General features: G+C 47.0%; 1 protein-coding gene across 2 annotated transcripts; it reads right to left on the bottom strand.

Annotated features, from left to right (window-relative positions):
• Positions 1-768: 768 nt before the first annotated feature.
• On the bottom strand, positions 769-23,650 carry IQCD (IQ motif containing D). Of its 2 annotated transcripts, none has more exons than XM_019978058.2 (5): positions 23,518-23,650; positions 9,473-10,287; positions 6,425-6,658; positions 2,768-2,839; positions 769-1,197 (listed from the first exon to the last, which is right to left on the bottom strand). In XM_019978058.2, exons 2-5 carry the CDS (start codon positions 10,199-10,201, stop codon positions 898-900), a joined length of 1,335 nt encoding a protein of 444 aa, XP_019833617.2. In that variant the 5' UTR covers positions 10,202-10,287; positions 23,518-23,650; the 3' UTR covers positions 769-897. The 2 variants fall into 2 exon arrangements, with proteins under 2 accessions (XP_019833617.2, XP_070625737.1); XM_070769636.1 differs by lacking the exon at positions 23,518-23,650 and adding an exon at positions 12,468-12,637.
• Between the last annotated feature and the right edge of the window lie 55 nt (positions 23,651-23,705).

The raw sequence follows: 23,705 nt of genomic DNA on the forward strand, positions 1-23,705 counted from the left end.
ACTCTTAACAGAATTAGAACCCTCCTCAGTTTTACTTGAAACTCTCATTTGCCTTCATCCCCTCCCCCTACGTTTTAACAGACATTGGCCACAAGTACCTCTTTCCTCCAAACTATACTAAAAAAAAGGAAGCGACTTCCCAAGTATGATGAAAAGAGGCAGCTGACACTGAGGCGGTGAGGGCTGGAAGACCTTTAGGAGTGCTGGGGACTGGGGCAACCTGTCTCTGCCATCTACGGGCATCTATAGGGGGTGCTGCTGCCCATCTTTTGAAGACGGAGGCCCAAGCTATCTGGATGCTGAGATTTTTTTTTTTAATCCCAGAAAAGCCATTTCTAAGCAATAGCCTCTGGGTGGTTTTTTTTTTTTTTTAATGCCAGAAGTGAATTAAAAAATTCATTGTTCGACCCCCCTGGATACCAATTAAGGCCAATGTGAGGTTGCTGGGCTTTGACCCTGCGCTTTCACAGTTTTAAATGGGGGTGAAGTTGTAAACAAAGTAATTCCCAGAGCAGGGACTGAGGGCAGCCCGAAACCCTCCCTGTCCCTCTAAGAATTCTCTGCTCGCCCCGCCTGTCTGTCCTGGCCAGTGATACGTCTGTTGCAGTCATGGCAACTTCTGGTCTGGGACTGGGGCAGGCAGGAAAGAGGGGTACGCCTGGGGTGTTCCCCACCGCCTCTCCGCCCCACCCCCTACAATGGACAAAGCATCTGCAGCGTGGACACACCACCCAGGGGCCCCAGGGAAAATGAAGTTTATCTGTAGGCTATGCTTGACAATGGTTTTTAATTTTGAAAAAGCGTTGAAGTCATAAACCACGGGGCTCCCCATCCCAGGGGCTTCCCAGGCCGGCTCTCGAGTGAGAGGTTAGATTACGGCGAGCGCGAAGGCAGGACTTACTTCTTGCCTTTTCCTTTGCCCTTGCCCTTCGTCTCTCCTTTGCCCTTGCCCCGCTTCTTCTTCTTGGACTTGAGCATGGAGCGGACCAGGTAGCCCTTCCACAGGGCCTGGATGAGCGTGGCGGCCCGCACCATGCGCACCATCTCCTGCTCGTCCTCTAGCCTCTTCTTGGTCAAGATCTCGCGCTCGGCCTGGATCTGGGAGAACTCTTCCACCAGCACGTCGTGCCGTTTCTTCAGCTCCTCCAGCTGGAGCTGCTCCTCTTTGTGGATGATGTCCAGCTCCTCGTACTCGTCCTGGGGCGAGAGGCAGGGGGCGGGTGGGCCATCGCCAGGCTCAGAGCTCTGTCTCCACCCTCTTGTGGGTGCTGCTGCATGCTCCCCACCTCCCTGCAGGTGCTGCCGCCCCCAGCCATGGCTGCCAGTGCTAAGCTTGTCTGCATCCCAGGCCCAGATGGGAAGGGGAGAGGTGATGGCAGTCCATCCCCAGCTTGCGGTGTGAGGCCCAGCTTAAATAATTTCAGGAATGAGGAAAACACCCATTGTGAGCTGGGCTGACTGGGCTTCTAATCTCAGCTTGGCCGCGTCTTGAGGGGCTTCACCTTGTTCCAAGCCTTCCCTTTTTCCTCATCTGAAACGTGGGGACGACTCCAAACCCAGGAGCAGGGGTGGGAACTATTTCCCTGATTAAATGTTGGGCTGGATGCAACGTCCTAAATGGTGGTGCCAGGCACACAGTGGGGACGTTTAAAAAAATGCCAGCCACTGCCATCAATGTGGCCCATGTCACAAAGATACCCAGAGAGGACCTTCCTCGGGTGACGGAACCCCACAGTTCTTCCCTACCTCTAACTAACCACAGCCTCTGCTGCTGTAATTCACACCTATCTCCCTCCCTCCCTCCTTCCCACCAAGCATCTATTAGAAGCAAAGTACTTCCAGAGAAGGCAGAGCTAAGTGGACTCTGTCTTTGCCGTCATTAACCCACCACCCTCACTGGGAACAGAGAAATGAGCACAGCCTCCAGTCTCCCCCTTCCTAGAGCACTGGGGATCAGACAGACCCCGAGTTGCCCTACTCTTGACATCACGCCTGACATTGGGCCACTCAGAGGCTGAGGTCCTCTCCAGTGCTCACCAGGCCTTCCTGGCCCCAAAGTTGGGGCTCTGGGCCACTGATGTCAGCACAGAGCTGCGTGGAGGCCTCAGGGCACCCCTGTTTTATAGGCTGCTGTCCCCTGAGCACCTGCTCCAGGCCAGATCCTGTGTTGTCCGAGCCTCACTGAATCTGCACCATGGTCCCGGCCTGGGTGTTACTGCTTATGTTGATCACATGCAGAATCCAAGGTCAAGTCCCTTGCTTAAGGTCACACAGCGACATCAGTGCCACTAGAGTAGAACCTCCAGATGACAGTGGGGACTTTCTCCACTGCTGGAGGCTGGCACCCGGCCCATCTCAAGCACTTGGTAGAAAGTTCCTGGGTAACTGAGTGAAGTGGTGGAGGTGAACTCGTACTTGAGTCCAGCACGGATGAGTCCTGGCTGGTGGGGCTGCTGGAGGGAGCCGAACAGGAGGGGACAGGGAGCCTGCGATGTTGACCCTAGATGGAGCCGAGATCTTTGGATCTGGTGTCAAGCGCCACTTAGTGGCTGGCAGCTTCCGTTTCCTTCCTTTGCCACTGCTCCCCTCACTGCCCCACACTAGACAAACCCTTGAGCCTAAGGAAGCGACAGGGAAGTCACTCTGGGGAGGCCCAGAACTGGGCATAGACCATGGACCATCGAGGGCTTCTCTTCCCCTGCCCCCTCACCCGATTCCTAGAGGATCTTGGGAAACACACTTGAGACAGAATTAGGCAGACAAATACCTGCTTTTCACTCATCTCTGAATCGTATTTCTGGATCCAGTTCTCAATTTCCGTTTCCACTTTATATTTTTTCTGAAAAAAAAAATTCAATTAGTCATTGTGTGATGGACTGATAGTAACAATGAACGGCAGCAAGCCTGCTCTGTGTCAGCAGGCAGTATGTCATGCTTCGCCTACTTGCCTGCTTGAATCCACACCACAAGGTAGGTTCTCCATTTCACAGATGAGGGCACGGAATCAGGAGTACTGACTCACTGGACCCAAGATCACGGAGCTGATGGGTGGTTAGAGCTTGGATTTGAAGCCAGCTGTCTGGCTCCGGAACATTCTAGGCAGATGGAGCAGCCAGTGCAAAGGCCCTGAGCTGGGAACAAGCTTGTGATGTTTAAAGAATAGGCACCTGAGCCTGTGTGGCTGGGATGGCATGGCCACAGGGGAGCACGGTCCCAGTGAGTTCAGAGTGAGAAGCTGTGCTGCAGAGGGAGGGTCTGCAGTGGGAGGAGTTTGGTTTCTAGTGTAAGGGGGAGGGGACGCTCACTGTTGCATGGATTTAGACACAGCAGAGGAATGTGCTCTAATTTTGTCTTTAAAAGATCAGCTCCTGTACGTACAATGGAATGTTCAGTTCAGTTCAGTCACTCAGTTGTGTCCAACTCTTTGCGACCCCATGGACTGCAGCACACCAAGCCTCCATCTCCATCACCAACTCCCAGAGTTTACTCAAACTCATCTCCATTGAGTCTGTGATGCCATCCAACCATCTCATCCTTTGTCATCCCCTTCTCCCACCTTCAAACTTTCCCAGCATCAGAGTCTTTTCCAATGAGTCAGTTCTTCACATCAGGTGCCCAAAGTATTAGAGTTTCAGCTTCAACATCAGTCCTTCCTGAACAATCAGGATTGATCTCCTTTAGGATAGACTGGTTGGATCTCCTTGCAGTCCAAGGGACTCTCAACAGTCTTCTCCAACACCATGGTTCAAAAGCATCAGTTTTTCACCTCAGCTTTCTTTATAGTCCAACTCTCACATCCATTCATGACTACTGGAAAAACCATAGCCTTGACTAGACAGACCTTTGTTGGCAAAGTAATGTCTCTGCTTTTGAATATGCTGTCTAGGTTGGTCATAACTTTCCTTCCAAGGAGTAAGCGTCTTTAATTTCATGGCTGCAGTCACCATCTGCAGTGATTTTGGACCCCCCAAAAATAAAGTCAGTCACTGTTTCCATCATTTCCCCATCTATTTGCCATGAAGTAATGGGACCAGATGCCATGATCTGAGTTTTCTGAATGTTGAGCTTTAAGCCAACTTTTTCACTCTATTCCTTCACTTTCATCAAGAGGCTTTTTAGTTCCTCTTCACTTTCTGCCATAAGGGTGGTGTCATCTGCATATCTGAGGTTATTGATATTTCTCCCAGCAATCTTAATTCCAGCTTGTGCTTCATCCAACCCAGCGTTTCTCATGATGTACTCTGCATATAAGTTAAACAAGCAGGGTGACAATATACAGCCTTGATGTACTTCTTTCCCTATTTGGAACTAGTCTGTTGTTCCATATCCAGTTCTAACTGTTGCTTCCTGACCTGCATACAGGTTTCTCAAGAGGCAGGTCAGGTGGTCTGGTATTCCCATCTCTTTCAGAATTTTCCACAGTTTGTTGTGATCCACACAGTCAAAGGCTTTGGCATAGTCAATAAAGCAGAAATATATGTTTTTCTGGAACTCTCCTGCTTTTTTCATGATCCAGTGGATGTTGGCAATTTGATCTCTGGTTCCTCTGCCTTTTCTAAAACCAGCTTGAACATCTGGAAGTTCACAGTTCACATACTGTTGAAGCCTGGCTTGGAGAATTTTGAGCATTAATTTACTAGCATGTGAGATGAGTACAATTGTGCAGTAGTTTGAACATTCTTTGGCATTGCCTTTCTTTGGGATTGGAATGAAAACTGACCTTTTCCAGTCCTGTGGCCACTGCTAAGTTTTCCAGATTTGCTGACATATTGAGTGTAGCACTTTCACAGCATCATCTTTCAGGATTTTAAATAGCTCAACTGGAATTCCATCACCTCCACTAGCTTTGTTCCTAGTGATGCTTCCTAAGGCCCACTTGACTTCACATTCCAGGAAGTCTGGCTCTAGGTAAGTGATCACACCATTGTGATCATCTGGGTCATGAAGATCTTTTTTGTACAGTTCTTCTGTGTATTCTTGCCACATCTTAATATCTTCTGCTTCTGTTAGGTCCATACCATTTCTGTCCTTTATCGAGCCCATCTTTGCATGAAATGTTCCCTTGGTATCTCTAATTTTCTTGAAGAGATCTCTAGTCTTTCCCATTCTATTGTTTTCCTCTATTTCTTTGCACTGATCATTGAGGAAAGCTTTCTTTTCTCTCCTTGCTATTCTTTGGAGTTCTGCAATATTATTCTGCCATAAAAAGGAGTGAAGTGTTGGCAGATGCTATGTGGGCAGACCTTGAAAGGAGATGCTAGAAAGACTACATATTTTATGACTCCATTTACATGAAGAGTCCAGAATAGGCAAATCCAAGGAGACAGAAAGAAGATTAGTGGTTTCCAGGGGCTGGGGGAAGGGAAGTGGGTGAGAAACTGCTTAATGAGTACAAGGTTTGTTTGGAGGTGATGAAAGTATTTTGGAACTAGAGAGAGGTTGTGGTTGTACAACGCTGTGAATACTAAGTGCCACTGAATAAAATGGTTATATTTTTTTGTTATGTGAATTTCACCTCAATGTTTAAAAATTGGCTCCTTAGTTCTTACGGGCTTCCCTGGTAGCTCAGATGGTAAAGAATCTGCCTGTAATGTAGGAGACCCAGGTTTGAGCCCTGGGTTGGGAAGATCTCCTGGAGAAGGAAATGGACAGTATTCTCCAATATTCTTGCCTGGAGAATCCCATGGACAGAGGAGCCTGGCGGGCTACAGTCCATGGGCTTGCAAAGAGTCCGACATGACTGAACGATTAAACACACAGCCCTTACAGTGCAAAAGTTCTTACCTTGCGCACCATGCACAGGCTGGCTCCAGGGGGCCTGTGACTCAAGAATTGCCCACCCCTGTGTGCAGGGGCACCTGTGCCTTTTCATGGGGGAGAGGCCCAGGGCTTCCAGCAGATTCTCCAAAAATTTGTGAAATGAAAACGAAGTGAGGACAAGTGATAGCCAAGGGTGCCCTTTGTGCAGAAAGGGAGTCCACAGCAAACTGGGGCCTGCGGGGCCTGCAGGGCCTGCGGGGCCTGGGGCCTGGCTGAGATGAGGGAGAAGGCGGATGAAGAAAGGATACTTAATGAGCACCTACTAGGCACCAGCTCTCCACCCCCCATCTCATCTAGTTCTCATAATAACTCATTGAGGCCTATTCAATCGTGATCGTCTTCAAGATGTGGAAACTAAGGCTTGGAGGGAGCTGAGGGATTTGCCAGAGGTTTCTGTGTGCCTTCATTTCCTTTGCAGGATGGGTGGGTGGGTGTCCTCCTCCTTGCGGGGCCCAGAGGAGCTTGGGAGCTTGCTCAAGGTCACAGAGCTGGCATGTAGTGGGACCCCATGTCTCTGCCCCCAGTGCCCCCCGGCTCCTCTGCCCACCCCCACCCCCCGCCCTGGTGGCCCCACTGCCCGCGCTGTCCCGCCTCCCCAGGGCACCTTCCTCAGCGCCTGCTCTGTGTCCCGGTTCTCCATGACCAGGTTGTGGAACTGCGACTGCAGCACCAGGATCTCCTGCTGGACCGTGGCCACCCTGGCCTGCGAGGCCCGGAAGTCCGCCTTCTGCTGCTTCTCCGCCTCCTGCTTGGTGCGCAGGAGGCTGTTCTCCGAGAACCTGAGCACCTGGTGCAGGTGGTTTTTCAGCTCTTGGATCACAAAGTTCTCCTTCTCCACCTGGACCAGAAAGAGGAGAGACTCTCGAGGATACCGCCCGCCATGGTGGATCGCCAAGGCAGGAGAGGCTGGCGTGCCTGCAGCTCTCGGAGGTGGGGGGCATTATTATGTCTCCCCATCCTACCCCCGGCCCAGGATGAAGATGGGACCGCCTGCCTAGAGACGGGAAAATAGAGGGGTTGAGTCTGTCTGGGGTTGCGCAGCTTCACTGGAATTTGAAGCCCGGTCTGTCCCATCTGGAGCCCACATCTGTGACCACCACCCTCTGTTTCCTGGAGTGAGCCAAGGGCTCAGCGTGCCTGAGACAGCTCCATGCTCCTGCCTGAGGCGCAATGGGAAGTACCCAGTTGGTAGAGATACCTGGCGTGATGCATGAAGGTGTGAGATAAACGCCCAGCGCGGGGAATGCCACCCGGTTCTCCCCTTGAGGGCCTGGCTTGGCTCCTGCCCTCAGTGGGTTCTGAAACAGGAATTAGGGTTGGGTCGGGGGAGTTGGGGCTGTTCCGTAAACAAGCTCCAAAGCCTGATCACAAGCGCTAGGGTTTCCCTCTGAACACACCGGTGCTGTGGCTGGCTCAGGCCGGCAGCTTTGGGCTTGGGGGCGGCTGGCAGGGGGCCCACAGTGGGTCTGAGCTCACTTCCTGGACTCAGGGAGTGGCAGGTGGGCTTAGGGAGGGGGTTTGAGGCAAGCCAATCCTGTGGGCAAGTCTTCAACCTTCAGGTGCTGGGTTTGAAGGCAGGCAGTGCTATGAAGAGTCAGAGCTTCTCGTGTGGACCCCTGAAACCTGCCTAATTGGTGTCACCCCTCATTTTACACTGAGATCCGATGACCTGATGGAATTTGCCCACCTGGCAGAAATGAAATTTGCCCACCCAGATCTGTCCAACTTGGCAGCCCCAAGTTGTTTTCCACCACCTGAATGAGATCAGCAAAGACACTTGGCAGGGTGGGGTCCTGTCCCTGTCCCTAAGTCACACCCCTCCAACCTCTGAGTGACCTCCTCTGACTGAACTCCCGGGAGCCTGTCATCTCTCCACTCACCAAATAATTAGCATGTCTGCTTTTCATGCCAGGTCTGCTGGGGACACAGCGAGGGGCTGAGAGAGATGAGGTCCCTGTCCTCCTGTGGGGGACCCAGACCCCAATCAAATCACCACACAAGTAGTCATCAACAAGCCCTAGTGAATGCCGAACAGGACCAAGTCAGGAAACCAGTGCGCCAGGGAGGGAGAATGGCCTTGGTCTCTCATCTATCACAGGGCGATGAAAAGGTGGCAGCTGTCCCCCAGGACCTGCTCTCCCTGGCAAGGCTATAGACCAAAATGTTTTGCTGGGAGCATGGCCCCGGCTACAGACCACTTTCCCAGCATGTCTGCTGTTGCTAAGTCATTTCAGTCGTGTCCGACTCTGTGCGACCCCATAGACGGCTTCCCCGTCCCTGGGATTCTCCAGGCAAGAACACTGGAGTGGGTTGCCATTTCCTTCTCCAGTGTATGAAAGTGAAAAGTGAAAGTGAAGTCGCTCAGTCGTGTCCGACTCTTAGCGACCCCATGGCCGCATCTCTAGCACTGGCTAAGAACTGCTTCCAGTTGGTGGCCCAAAAGAGCAGGTCAAAGCCCCCTTCTCTGCTTTCCTCTTTCCTGCTGGCTGGACCAATAACAACACGACTAGGGGAAGCTGGAACATCCTCTTGGGTCCATGGTTTGAAGTCTTGTGTGAAGGATGTCAGAGAAGCCAGCCAGAAGGAACCTGGGCCCCTGACAAGTTTACGAAGCAGAACTTCCATGCCAGCTCTCTGTTAAACAGAAATCCGTCTTCAGCTTGACTAAGCCCCTATTATTTGGGGTCTCTTTGTTTTAGCAGCTAAACCTACACTTATACACCACCTCCAGGGACTTTGTAAGATGTTGGTGAGAAAATGTATGTAAAAAAATCACACACAGGACTTCCCTGGTGGTCCAGTGGTGAAGAACCAGCCTGCCAAGTCAGGGGACATGTGTTTGATCCCTGGTCTGGGAAGATCCCACATGCTGTGGGGCAGCTGAGCCCGAGCGCCACAGCTTCCCAGCCTAGGCTCTGGAGTTTGTTCTTCACAAGAGAAGCCACCACAATGAGAAGCTGGCTCACCGCAAATAGAGGAGAGCCCTGGCTCACTGCAATCAGAGAAAGCCCGCAGGCAGCAACGAAGACCAAGCTCAGGCCACCAAAAATAAATGAACAAAAATAATTTTTAAAATAAAATAACACAGTAGGTGTCCCCAGATGGTTATTAGGTTGGGATCATGTTATCTTTTCCCCTCTTAAAAATTCTTCTAGAACTTCCACCCCTCTCACCTGCCCTCAGGACAAAGATCACATTCCTTGAATAGGCCTCAAAGGTGATCTCTCAGCAAAGTCTTAAATGTTTATTATCCAGCCCTGGACTGGAAAGTCCCTCTCTATTTCACCCACCTGGTTTACACCGTCTCATTCTTCAAGTCATGGCTTCCATGTCTCTGAGTTCCAAGTTCAGGCTTCCTATAACACTCTCTTATAGCACTTTGTACTTAACCCTTTCTTGTACTTCTCAAGACGTAATTAAATCAGATCTTTAAGACCTGCCTTCTCTCTCATGAACTCCATGAGGCTGAGACTATGTGGACTCATCATTTGTAAGACCTGGCACCTGGTGAGTGTTCAAAACAATATTTGTGGAGCAAATGAATGAAAACAACTATTTAAACCGTGGAAGGAAGAAACCCCAATTGCCAAAAGACGTGGGGCCTCTCCCTGGGGGCTCCGGCTCTAATCTGACCAGTACCGTGTATTCATACCTCCGCATTCCTGTTCCTCACACAGGCCGCCAGTTCATTTTCCAGGGTGTCTATGATCTCTTGGTGCCTCCGATTCCGTCGGGTGATGTCCTGGATGAACTGGATCTTGTCTCTGGCTTCCATAGGACTGGTGAGTAACTTCTCAAACAGGAAACCTCGGAGTTCTACCAGGCTATCGATAAAACACTGGGCTTCCTTGCTCCTGCCCAGGGTCTGAGCCTGCAGCAGGCTGGCGGCCTGGGGGTTACTGAGCAGGAGTCTCACGACGTTCTTGGTGGATTCTTTGATCTCCTGCATCAGCGGCGGGAGCTGGGATTTCTGCAAGTCCATGGCGAAGAGGCGCTCTCGGAACCACGCTTCGTCCTCGAACTCTTCCGCCTCCTGCAGTTTCCTTTCTTCCTCCTGCAGGTAACTGACTCGGTCCAGGAGGGCCTGGCAGAGGTCCTCGTGCTCCCTCACTGCCTTCGCGATGTCCGGCCCCAGCATCCCCTCCGAAGTCTTGGACTCTGACGCCGCGTGGGACAGCAGGCTCACCAGCTCCACCTTGTGGATAGTCTCGTCCAGGACGGACATGATCCTCTTGGTCTCGATGGTCGTGAGTTTGCTCCTGGCGGGGGTTAGGGCTTTTGGCGGGATGGTGGACTTTTTGGTTGTCTGGGCTATCAGCCTTATTTTGTTGATGTCAGGACCTTGATAGAGGGGGGCCACGGTTAGGACGTCCAGAGCCATTTTATGAGCTTCTCCTCTGCACACTCTGAGAGATTGAGACTTGGGTAGGCTCCCTGGGCCTCCTGCTTTGATTATGTCTGGCCACCCTGAAAAAGGAAGGAGAAGGCAGTCATCAGGGTCACGCTGACATCGGGACGGCTGGCATGGCCACAGCAGCTGTAAACTATTGATGTGGAGAGTTCACCTTAGACGTTCTGCATCTTTGACCCAGAACCTCTCACGGAAAACAGTTTTTAACTCCGTGACAGTGTCAGGGCCCCAAGGGTAAGGGGACCAAATAAGGAGGTGGGTCTCAGGCACGTGTGTAAGGCAGGGGCCAACCAGGAATGCAGACATCATTCTAAGTATTTAAACACATCCTGGGCTTCCCAGGTGGCTCAGTGGTGAAGAATTCGCCTACCAAAGCAGGAGACGTGGGTCAGATCCCTGGGTCAGGAAGATCCCCTGGAGAAGGGCATGGCAGCCTATTCCAGTATTCTTGCCTGGAGAACCCCACAGACAGAAGAGCCTGGTGGGCTACAGTCCGTGGGGTTGGAAAAAGTCAGACATGACTGTGCACGCACACCAGTGACATGGGTGATGGAAGAGCTGAGTGGCCAACCAGGGGAAGGGGAAGCCACCCAGCGATTGTCAGTGGCCGGAAGCCACACAGGAGGAGGAGGAGAGGCGGGTCTGGGGATCAGGGTTCCCTGGGGGAAGCTGGAGCCACAGCCATTTCCTGTCCAGGAGTCACTGTAGCCCCAGTGGAGCTGTAGCCTCTACTGGAAATGCAGCCCAAAGCAGAGAGAAGGGGCGGAAATCTGGTTCCTCCCTTCGTCCAGCCTTCCAATCTAACACCAGCACCTCCCCTTGACCGAATTCAGGGGGAAACCAGCTGACAAGGGAGCCTGGGCAATGTAGCCAGCAGGGGTGGACAGCCAGAGACAGAGCAGAAGACAGACAAGCAAATAATAGTGCTGAGAGCAAACAGCACCAGGACAAGCACAGTGTATCTGCATTGGCTTTTAAAAATGTACTTTAAAAATCAGGGTGGGGATGACCAAAGATTTCAAAGCACTACTTAGAAAACTGTTTTGCTACAGAAACAGACTCATAGACAAAGAAAACAAACTTCCATTTATCACGAGGGAAGGAGATGGGGATAAATTAGGAGTATGGGATTTACAGATCCACACTACTATATATAAAATAGATAAACAGCAAAGATTTACTGTACAGCACAGGGAACTATATTCAATATCTTGTAATAACATAATGGAAAAAAATCTTAAAAGTTGTACATATATGTATATATATAAAGCTGAACCACTGTCCTGTATGCCTGAAAACTGACAAATATTGTAAGTCAAGTATACTTCAATCTTTAAAACTATATATTAAAAAAAAAATACTGTTTTAGGACTTCCCTGGGGGTCCAGTGGTTAAAAATCTGCATTCCAATGCAGGGGACTCAGGTTTAATCCCTGGTCGGGGAATTAAGATCCCACATGCCAAGGGGGCAACTCAGCCCATGTCACAGCTAGAGAGAAGCCAGAGTGTCGTGATGAAGATCCTGTGTGTCACAACCAAGACCTGATACAGCCAAATAAATAAATACTTTAAAAAAAAAAAAAAGAAAAACTGTTTTGCTAGATGCAACAGTGTATACTGAAGTGGCTCCCGAATCACAAGAAGGACATTAGTAGGAAAACCGGATAGCCAAATAAAGTTGATAGTTTAGTTCCTAGCATTGTATCAATTTTAATTTCTTAGTTTTGACAAACCATGGTTATGTAAGTTATTAACATCTGGGGGAGCTGAACGAAGGTGACAGGGGAATTCTCTGTACTATCTTTGCTACTTTTCTGTAAATCTATAATTACTACAAAATTAAAAGTTTAAAAGACTTTCAGGGGAAAAAAAAAAATACCTATGGTGGCAGTCAGAAATCAGTCATCAGTGTTGGCCTATATGGCCGGGTGGCTAAAAGTATTAAGCTTTGCAGCAACCCCGTGTGAGTTTCAGATCCTCGCTGCGGGACCCTGGGCTGGCTATTTAATCCCACTAAGCCTGGGCTTCCTCAGTCATTGGACAGGGATCATCACAGGGGAAGTTTCTGGCACAGATCCTGGCATTGTGAGTGCTCGATAAATAACAAGTATTATTATCTGGGGGAAAACAAAATCCAAAGTTTAGGACTTCAGTGGTTTCCCAGTCTGCATCTCCCACCACCCCGCCCCTCCCTGGAGATCCAGATGGCCGGGATCGGCTGGACCTCCCAACATACCGTGTCGAAGATGGACCCCACCACGTCTCCACTCCTTGCCTTGTCCATCCAGTACCCCTTGTCTGGATGGTCAACAATTCTGCCACCTGAATTGTTCAAGCCAGACACCTGAATGCCACCCGAACTCTGCCTCCTCTCCCATATCCAACATACCACCCAGTTATCTGTGTTCACCCCTGAGAGCTCCCAGTCTGTTTCCTTCTCAGCAGCCTCTCTGCCACTGAGCAGGGCCCTTGATGGTGCTCGCTTGATGATCAAAGAGTTCTTTAACTGGTCTGCTTACATCTGCTGCTGTTCCCAGCAAGATAGTCCGAGCAGTCACCCATTTGGGTATTTATTGAGGCCCCAGGGATATTAAAAAAAAGATGCAAGGTATTTCTTGTCCTCCCAGAGTTTATAACCTAGTTTGGGATATGGAACAGGCACACGTGAAAGTTCAGCAACTATGGAAGGAGGGAATGAAGTTGTGTTGTCAGTTGCTTAGCGCCTGATCTGGCTGCCTTTCTTCCTATTTGGCCCTTTAGGTGTTTCTCGTTTCTTGGATTCCCTCCACTTCTTTCTGTTTACTCTTTGCTTTGCTGAAAAGGAGGTATCTAGACCTTCAATCCTCTCTCTCTCACTGTTTTTTTTTTTTTTTTTGGCTGCATTCCATGCAGCATGTGGGATCCGACCTGGTTTTGAACCCATGTCCCCTGCACTGGACCGAGAGGGAGGTGCTCTATCTTGCATCTCTTTGATTCCCACCTGCTTCCTGCGCCTTAATAAATCTTGTGAGTTGCTTCAGGCTTCTCCTGAAAATAACATTTTAGGGATGGCCGTGGAGCTTCCTCAGCCTCTCTGGGGATGAAGGAAATCTGCCCAGCCACAGGATGGATGTGAACAAAATGTTTCACGAAGGCACGTCTCCCCAGTGTCCCCCAAAGCTCTCATGCATAAATCAGAATGCTCGAAGTTTTTAAGAGTGCGACATTGAATGCAGTGTTGAAGAAAATGTTCCCATTTTCTTTCAGCCAAATTACCTCTTTTGCTTTAAAGGGCAAACTTGTTTTCTTTGATTATGATGACGCCCATCAGTTCCTGACAGCTCATTTGGGTGAACAAGAAAAAGCCAGTGGAACTGGGACTGGGGGAAATGCATCTGACTTCTGATGACAAAAATCACTGGAGAATCTCTTTTCCTTGAATTCTAATGTGATCACTTCATGTCCTTTTTAATGCCACCAACCTTAATATTTAAATCTCTTCCAACGCAAGCCTCTCCTTTTAAGATTCCTGCCCCGAGAGTGAAGCACTGCTATTAATGGAGGGGGGACTTTAATTGGATCATCCCTTTATTTGTCATTAATTCTGTTGCTGAACTTTATAAATGGAAATATATCTTTATCATGCAAATTATATCTCGTTTTCATTCAAATGGGCTTGTTGGATGTTGTATTACATTCCCTCTCGGAACATTTTGGAGTTTAAAAAAAAAAAAGGTTTGAGGTAAATTATGTATGTTTCCCCCTGGGGAGAAAAAGGAGAAGAAAGTCCAGCACCTACAAGTACCCTCAAATCCAGCGCTAGTCCATGGAGAAGTCAAAGGATGTGAAAAAACAAACTTGAGAGAGAGAGACAGGGTGTTTGTGTGTGTCTGGGTGTGGGTGTGGGTGGGTATGAGGGGCATCTCATTTTAAGGAATGCCATTTAAATACTAACTCACTCTTAGGAACTCCTTGGCAGTCCAGTGTTGAGGGGCCTGGGTTTGATAAGTGGTCAGGGAACTAAGATCCCACAAGCCGAGTGCCAAAAAAAAAAAAAAGCAGGTGAAGGAGACGGACTAAATCATTTTAGGGCAAGCTTTGAATCACCTCTCATTGGTTTTTATATTTTGGAGTCAAGTATTCACACACTTTGGAAATTTTTGTTGCTGCTGCTGTTATTCAGTTGCCAAGTCATGTTCGACTGTTCGAGACCCCCACGGGCTGCAGTATGCCAGGCTTCCCTGTCCCTCACCATCTCCCGGAGGTTGCCAAAGTTCATGTCCATTGACTCAGTGAAGCCATCCAACCATCTCATCCTCTGTCGTCCCCTTCTCCTCCTGCCTTCAACCTTACTCAGCATCAGGGTCTTTTCCAATGAGTCAACTCTTCACATCAGGTGGTCAAAGTATTGGAGCTTCAGCATCAGTCCTTTCAATGAATATTCAGAGTTGATTTCCTTTAGGATTGACTTGTTTGATCTCCATATAGTTCAAGGGACTCTCAAGAGTCTTCTGCAGCACTACAATTCAAAAACATCAATTCCTTGGTGCTCTGCCTTCTTTACTGTCTAGCTCTCATATCCATACATGACTGCTGGAAAAACCATAGCCTTGACTATACAGACTTCTGTTGGCAAAGTGATATCTTTGCTTTTTAACACATTATCTAGATTTGTCAAAGCTTTCCTGCCAAGAAGCAATGGTCTTCTAATTTCATGGCTGGAGTACCATCTGCAGTGATTTTAGAGCCCAAGAAGAGGATATCTGTCACTGCTTCCACCTTTTCCCCTTCTATCTGCCATGAAGTGATGGGACCAGATGTCACGATCTTAGTTTTTTTAATATTGAGTTTTAAGCCGGCTTTTTCACTCTCTTCCTTCACCCGGATCAAGAGATACTTTAGTTCCTCTTCATTTTCTTTTTTTTTTAAGTTTTAAAAAATTAATTTATTTTTAATTGAAGGATAATTGCTTTACAGAATTTTGTTGTTTTCTGCCAGATATCAACACTTTCTGCCATTAGAGTGGTATCATCTGCATGTCTAAGGTTATTGATATTTCTCCTGGCAATCTTGATTCTAGCTTGTGATTCATCCAGCCTGGCATTTCGCATGTGCTCTGCGTATAAGTTAAATAAACAGGGTGACAACAGCCTTGTGGTATTCCTTTCTCAATTCTGAACCAGTCAGTTGTTCCATAGAGGGTTCTGACTGTTGCTTCCTGACCCGCATACAGGTTTCTCAAGAGACAGGTATTATGGGTGAATTACAAAGACGCACCATGTAACTGATGATGACACGGGGCCCACAGGTCAGCTTGATGCCACAGTGATGGGTAACAAGAGATACCTTCATGACGGCTGGTTCCAACTCAGTGTCGCCCAAATCCCTCTCACTGGAATGTCAGCCTTATGACTTCTACCAGATCTCTAGACCAGGCTGTGCTATTATCAACTCAGGTACTTTCTTTAAGTACACTTTCATTTTTAAGTACTTCTCATTAAAAAGGAAACTTTATATCTCTGCTGTAACTGGAAAATCTGTTTCAACTCATTAAACAGAAGATAACAATGTCTACCTCCTGATGTTATTTCACTCCAGCTAGATAGTGGGACCTAGGCAAGATGAGTCTGAAACCAGAATGCTATTGTTGTTTAGTCACTCAGCCATGGGAAAGTCCCCCTGTGGCCTCTTTTGAAGGATTACTCAGTCCTCTCTTGTCCTTTTTGAGAACCTGTGTTCCCTGGATGGCTTCTGGCTTGCAGAAGATTCCTGGGCTGGAGGTGGAGCCGTGAACATTGGCGGTAGTAACAGACTGAATCTCATCGGTGGAGATGGCTCTGTGACCGCAGGCTCCCGTGTTACCCTGGGCTTTGGAGACAGAGGGCTCTGAATAGCGTCTGAGGTTGGGACGGAATGCACTCCGCGGGGCAGATTTCCAAGCTGCTGGTTAGGTTTATAATGAATAACTCTCTATGGCTACTGGCCATGGCTATAGCCCTGAGCAAATTCACTTAACCTTCTGGGCCCTTATCTCTGAATCTGAACAGGAAAACAGGAGCCCACTGCATGGTGATTAAGTTTGGGGGTTCCCATGTTAGACGAATTTGAAGTTCAGTCCTAGGGGATCACCACTTCCTTGCTCCGTGGCTTTAGGTAAGTCTATTAATGTCTCTGAGCATCTTTGGCTTCCTCACCTGTGACATTCCCTGGTGGCTCAGATGGTAAAGAGTCCACCTGCAATGTAGGCGATCTGGGTTCAATTCCTGGGTTGGGAAGATCCTCTGGAGAAGGAAATGGCAACCCACTCCAGTATTCTTGCCTGGAGAATTCCATGGACAGAGGAGCCTGGCAGGTTTATGGTCCATGGGGTGACAAAGAGTCAAACATGACTGAGCTAGAGTTTCACTTTCACCTGTGACATGGGGACAGTAACAGACACCACGCTTGATAAAACTGTTGTGAGCATGACATGAAGTCCGGACTCAATCATGTTGGGCTTTTAGGTGGACTTCCAAAATAATATGATTTAATATTGACATTTGAATACTTCTTAAAACAGAATGTGTGTTTTTTCTCAAAATAATATATATTTGTTTTTGCACAGGAAGTTTTATAAATAGCTAACATGGATCCATTTTTCTACTCCTTTTTACTATTTCTGTTTTTAATTATGCAGGCTTCTGCATTATTCACGACTTTCTGTAAGTAATGGAGGAAGACAGAGACCGCTTAAACCACTCACCATTTTCCAGGCTCTTCCCCCTTACAAATTAATTCATCACAATTTTTAATTCCTCTTTTGGCAATGTAGCTGTCAAAGTGTTTATTTCTGGTTCTCTGCAACTGTGGATAGTATCACTTGGGTTGTTTCAGACAGAAGGAAGAATTTCTTAGCAGTGAATTTGGATTTTTCTAAAATAGACTTCCCCCACTTAAATATATGTATACATTTAAATCATAATCTTATCAGATGCAAAACACTGGCTTTTCCTGACTGATAGATGTTGCAGAAGAGTCTTTTTAAAACTGTGACCCTTTAGTGAATGGTGGAATCAGTTTGGTTGTTGAGACTAGCATTAAAAATAAATGAAATAGAAAATATCAGAGCACACTGCATGTAGTAAGGATCCTTTTGTATTTAAACAGGCTTGTGCTGTGTGCCAGGTTGAGGAGGAAAATGTATTTCTTTGTCTGGCTTGTGGTTAAAAGAAAACAACCTGCATCCAAAAGCTTTTATGTTAAAGGCATTTGATTGGCCATCGGATATAACCTGCTGCTAGGGTCTTCCCAGGTGGCTCAGTGGTAAAGAATCTGCCTGTGAATGCAGGAGACGCCAGAGTTGCAGGTTCAGTTCCTGGGTTGGAAGTATTTCTTGGAAGAAATGGCAACCCACTCCAGTATTCTTGCCTGGAAAGTTCCATAGACAGAGAAGCCTGGTGGGCTACAGTCCAGGGGATCAAAAAAGAGTCAGATGGGACAAATAATGTGTGCCATTATTTGAAAGCTAAGGCCAAAGAGATAATTTCCTCTGATGTTCTGTATTTCAAATGATCTTGATTTTTAATCCCTTTTGCTTTCAGTTCCACTAACTAGGGCTTGAAGGGAAAAGGTAGGGGTGTGTGTGTGTGTGTGTGTGTGTGTGTGTGTGTAGCACTTGTGTGAAAATACCAGTGTAGAACAGAGTTTTTCAGTCTCCACACTATTGTCATTTGGGGTCAGATAATTGTTGTGGAGGCTGTCCTGTGTGTTGCAGGATGTTTAGCGTCATTCCTGGCCTCTACCCACTTGATGCCAGTAGCATCCTTCTTTTGCCCTTAGCGCCCATCAGTTGGAGATGCAATATCTCCAGACATTGCCCAATGTTCCTGTGGGGTGGGTGCGGAGTGCTCCTCGTTGAGAACCACTGGTTTGGACCACAGTGGCCTGCCTCCCCCAAAAAACTCTTGCCCTCCCATATGCTACGTCCAGTGCTCTGTCCAGATTCAAAGGAAGGCTTGCTCATGCCTTGCCCACTCTGTCTGATGAGCTGATCTTGGTGCCATCTCAAACCACCATCAGTTACAGAATCAAGATCAGATTCACCAGCTGGGTCTTAGGAGCCCTGGGTGCAGCATCCTCCCCTGCCAGGGGCTCTTGGAATAAGTCTGGGCAAGTCCCTTATCTCTTTTGCACGTGGGAACACACACCTGTCACAGCAATCACATGGGAACTGGGTTGAGGAAGGATGGTTTAACAAATGGGAAGGCCCTTTGGAGGGTTAAAAGCTCTCTCTCAAGTGGAGTGATTATGATTATATGTTGAGGGAGGAACTAGGCTATACATTGGCCTCACTGCCCAGAGCTGTTTTCTCCCAGGGAAAAAGGGAAGTATGTACATGCGGGGAATTTAGCAATTGAGTAGGGAGAAAAGACTCAGTTCTTAATTCTTTTTTTTTTTTTTTTTGGTGGCTGCACCTTCTAGCTGGTGGGATCTTAGTTTCCCAACCAGGGATCAAACCTGAGCCCACAGCAGTGAAAGCACCAAGTCTTAACCACTGGACTGCCAGGGAATTCTGGAAGACTATTTCTAATTCAATCTGTTTACTCGTTACAGGTCTATTCAAATTTTCTCTTTCTTCTTGGGTCAATTTTAACAATTTGTCTTTCTAGTTCTGAGTGATGTTGAAGCTGAAACTCCAATATTTTGGCCACCTGATTAGAAGAGCTGACTCATTTGAAAAGACCCTGATGCTGGGAAAGATTGAAGGTGGGAGGAGAAGGGGACAACAGAGGATGAGATGGTTGGATGGCATAACCAACTCAATGGAGATGAGTTTGGGTAAACTCTGGGAGTTGGTGATGGACAGGGAGGCCTGGCATGCTGCAGTCCATGGGGTTGAAAAGAGTCAGACACAATTGAGCAACTGAACTAAACTGAGGAATTCATTCATTTTATCTAAGTTGTCTTATTTTTTTGGCATGAAGTTTTTCATCATATTCCTTATAATTCTTTAAGTTTCTATAGTTCTCATTTTGGCAATTTGTGCCTTTTATTTTCTTGGTCAGTCCAGCTATATCTTCCCGGTATATTAGCCTTCCTATCAATATCAAATGGTCCCTCTTTGTTCTAGTAATATTTCCTTTTTGTCTTAAAGTCAATTTTGTCTGATAGCAGTTTAGCCTTTCCAGCTTTCTTATGGTTACTGTTTGCATGGAGTCCAACTTTTTTTTATTTTCTGTGTCTTTTAATCTAAGATGAATTTCTTGTAGGCAGAATATATTTCAGTCTCACTTATGTATTTATTTATTTTGAAACATTTCTTTCTCTTTTTTTTGACTGTGCCGCACAGCATAGTTCCCTGACTGGGGATTGAACCTGCACCTTTGGCAGTGAAAGCACTGAGTCCTAATCACAGGACTGCCAAGGAGTTCCCCAGTCTCATTTTTTAAATTTAGTCTGGCAACCTCTGTTTTAATTGGAGTGTTTTTTTCCATTTAATAATTTACATTAAATTATTCCAGAGATCAAATTGCCAACATCTGTTGGATCATGGCAAAAGCAAGAGAGTTCCAGAAAAACATCTATTTCTGCTTTATTGACTATACCAAAGCCTTTGACTGTGTGGATCACAACAGACTCTGGAAAATTCTTAAAGATATGGGAATACCAGACCACCTGACCTGCCTCTTGAGAAATCTGTATGCAGGTCAGGAAGCAACAGTTAGAACTGGACATGGAACAACAGACTGGTTCCAAACAGGAAAAGGAGTACGTCAAGGCTGTATATTGTCACCCTGCTTATTTAACTCATATGCAAAGTACATCATGACAAACGCTGGACTGGAAGAAACACAAGCTGGAATCAAGATTGCTGGGAGAAATATCAATAACCTCAGATATGCAGATGACACCACCCTTATGGCAGAAAGTGAAGAGGAACTAAAAAGCCTCTTGATGAAAGTGAAAGTGGAGAGTGAAAAAGTTGGCTTAAAGCTCAACACTCAGAAAACAAAGATCATGGCATCTGGTCCCATCACTTTATGGCAAATAGATGGGGAAATGATGGAAACAGTGACTGACTTTATTTTTTGGGGGTCCAAAATCACTGCAGATGGTGACTGCAGCCATGAAATTAAAAGACGCTTACTCCCTGGAAGGAAAGTTATGACCAACCTAGATAGCATATTCAAAAGCAGAGACATTACTTTGCCAACAAAGGTTCATCTAGTCAAGGCTATGGTTTTTCCTGTAGTCATGTATGGATGTGAGAGTTGGACTGTGAGGAAGGCTGAGCGCCGAAGCATTGATGCTTTTGAACTGTGGTGTTGGAGAAGACTCTTGAGAGTCCCTTGGACTGCAAGGAAATCCAACCAGTCCATTCTGAAGGAGATCAGCCCTGGGATTTCTTTGGAAAGAATGATGCTAAAGCTGAAACTCCAGTACTTTGGCCACCTCATGCGAAGAGTTGACTCATTGGAAAAGACCCTGATGCTGGGAGGGATTGGGGGCAGGAGGAGAAGGGGATGACACAGGGTGAGATGGCTGGATGGCATCACTGGCTTGATGGACATGAGTCTGAGTGAACTCTGGGAGTTGGTGATGGACAGGGAGGCCTGGAGTGCTGCGATTCACGGGGTCGCAAAGAGTCAGACACGACTGAGCGACTGAACTGAACTGAACTGATTCATATAGTTGGATTTACATCTGCTGTTTTACTATTTTTTATTTATTTCATCTCATGCCTTTTCTTTTTTGTCCCCATGCTATTGACCAAATGCTTTTTATTTTATTTTATTTTTTTTAATTTTATTTTATTTTTAAAACTTTACAATATTGTATTAGTTTTGCCAAAGACCGAATGCTTTTTATTGTGTTAAATGTTTTTAGTCCATTCTTTTGATTATTCCATTGATTTAAAAAAAATTTTTTTTAGTGGTCGATTTATGTACATCTTAATTTATCATAATCTGTCAGAGAAGGCAATGGCACCCCACTCCAGTACTCTTGCTTGGAAAATCCCATGGATGGAGCAGCCTGGTACTCTGCGGTCCATGGAGTCGCTAAGAGTCGGACACGACTGAGCGACTTCACTTTCACTTTTCACTTTCATGCATTGGAGAAGGAAATGGCAACCCACTTCAGTGTTCTTGCCTGGAGAATCCCAGGGGCGGGGGAGCCTGGTGGGCTGCCGTCTATGGGGTCGCACAGAGTCGGACATGACTGAAGTGACTTAGCAGCAGTAGCAGCAGCATTCTGGGATACTAAATATTTTCTATTTGATGAGTCATTGTTATCTTGTCTTCTTTCAATTATTTAAACATGGTTTCCTTTAGTTTTTTGATCGTATTTACAATAGCTTGTTTGAAGTCTTTGTCTGCTGAAACCAACATCTGGGGACACATAGAGACTGTTTCTGTTGACTGCTTTTTTTCCCTGAGTATGTTTACACACATCCCACAATTTTTACTGAACACTGGAAATCTTGTAAGAATTTTTTTTTTTTGGTAGCAACACAGTATTTTTTTTCCCAATGATTGCTGTTTTTGTTTTGCTTGGGCGTTTGGTAATTTACTTCCCGGACTAAATCTGTCAAGTCAGTCTCCTTCACGGTGTGCAGCTACTGATACTTCTGCTTAATTTTTTTTTTGCATATTTTTATTTTAAAACTTGGCTTCCTAGGGGTCACCTGTGTATCCACATAGTTTAATATTCAGCCAAATATCAGTCAGGGGCTGTGCTCAAACTTTGAACCAGTAAGGCTCCTATTCTTGGATGGCAAGTATCCTGTGCATTCAGTACACCTGTCTACACAGGCTCCAACAGCCAAGCATTTCTAAGTCGCTTGGGCCTGAAGCAGGTCTCTGCTGCACATGCGCATAACCTCTAGTCAGTCAAGGTAAGACACAGAGCTCATCAGGTTCCGCATGGATGCCCCATTCCCCAGAACTCCAAGTTTTCAGTCCACTGTTGGCGCCGAATAGAACTACAACCTTGGACTGCTACACCCGCTGGCATTCCCCGTTCTCGTCCCACCAAGATTGCTACTTTAGCCAAAAGTCCTCCACATCAAGTGAGCCCCATCAGACAGCGACAGTGAAGCTCTTGTCTTTCAGGGGGCTACCCGCCCTGGTTGAACTATTATGCCAGATAGAACTGAGTGTGGGGAAATCAGAGAAGTCCCAGGTAAGTGCAGAACAAACTTGAAGTTTGGTGGTTTTATGAATAAAAGCTCTCAGGTTGTTGTATGCCTTTGGCTGATTTTCAGAGTGCTAATTTAGCAATAGATGGTTTTGTCTAGCTTTATAGTTGCTTTGAAAAATTATTATTGTGTTAAAATATACATAAGCTCAGAGGTAAAGAATCCACCTTCAGTGCAGAAGACCAGGTTGGAGTCCTGGGTTGGGAAGATTCCCTAGAGGAGGGAAGGCCAATCCACTCAGGTATTCTTGCCTGGAAAATCTTATGGATAGAGGAGCCTGGTGGGCTACCGTCCAAGGGTTTGCAGAGTCAAGACATAACTGAAGAGATTGAGTTCAATTGAAGCAACTGAGCAAGCATGCAGGCAACATAAAGTTTACCACTGTTACCATTTTAAATCCAGTGGCATTAAATTGTTACATTCATATCTATATGCAACCATCACCACCATCTGCCTTCCAGAACTTTTTCATCATCCCAAATTGAAACTCTGTACCTATTAAGTAATAACTGCCCGCTTCCCACTCCCCCAGCCCCTGATGACCACTATTCTACTTTGTTTTAGTTAATCCTTGCAACAAACCCTTTCTCTTGAGTATGTAAATGAAATTATATTTTAAGGACAGCGATGGAAGTTAAGGTCTAAAGTTACTATAGCACAAAAGGCCAACATTGGTACAAAGGTACATAATTCAAACACTCACTTTCATTGCACGCTCACTTTGGGATGTATAAGCTGTTGATGGAATGGTAGGGGACTTATAAAACTACTCTCTCACCCCCAAGTCACCTATGTGTGACTTGAAAGTAGTTTAACTTTGGTGTGATTCCACTTGACTAGTATCATCCACGTTTTACGGATGAGGAAGTGGAACCATGAAGTGGACAAGAGGAGGGGCAGAGTAGAGGCAGAGACACCAAAGAGGATGCCCAGTCGTCTTTGCAGAAGGTCGAGAGGGAGGTCCAGACTGAGGCAGGGGCTGGCGATCAGGGTCCTGAGATGGGGACGGGCTCGCGGTGGGAGGAGTGGGGGACGGGATGCTGATTCCTCAGAGAGTCAAAAGATAGAGGACTAGATCCCATTCAACATCTCCCCATCATCTCCAGCCCTTCCCCACATGATCACTCACCTGCTCGGTGGTCTTTAGGTTTTTCTGTCCTTGGTTACCACAGCTGTTCCTGCGTTGCTAGGTTACCCATCAATCTCAGAAGGCGGGACTCGGTGTCTGATTAACTTTCCTTTTTACCATTCGATTCTTTATTCCCCTCGGTTTGGTCCACCTCCTGAGGACTGACCAATCAGAAACACGGTGTGTCT

Source organism: Bos indicus, chromosome 17 (assembly GCF_029378745.1).
Source record: "Bos indicus isolate NIAB-ARS_2022 breed Sahiwal x Tharparkar chromosome 17, NIAB-ARS_B.indTharparkar_mat_pri_1.0, whole genome shotgun sequence".
NCBI classification, from domain to species: Eukaryota; Metazoa; Chordata; class Mammalia; order Artiodactyla; family Bovidae; genus Bos; species Bos indicus.

What these genes read in the sequence shown, in the direction of transcription:
- IQCD (XM_019978058.2), bottom strand. Translation starts at nt 10,201, where the DNA reads ATGGCTCTGGACGTCCTAACCGTGGCCCCCCTCTATCAAGGTCCTGAC. An exon ending in CAGAGCAGGCGCTGAGGAAG is followed by an intron (nt 2,840 to 6,424) that starts GTGCCCTGGGGA and finishes TTTTTTTTTCAG; the next exon opens with AAAAAATATAAAGTGGAAAC. An exon ending in CAGAGATGAGTGAAAAGCAG is followed by an intron (nt 1,198 to 2,767) that starts GTATTTGTCTGC and finishes CTCTCGCCCCAG; the next exon opens with GACGAGTACGAGGAGCTGGA.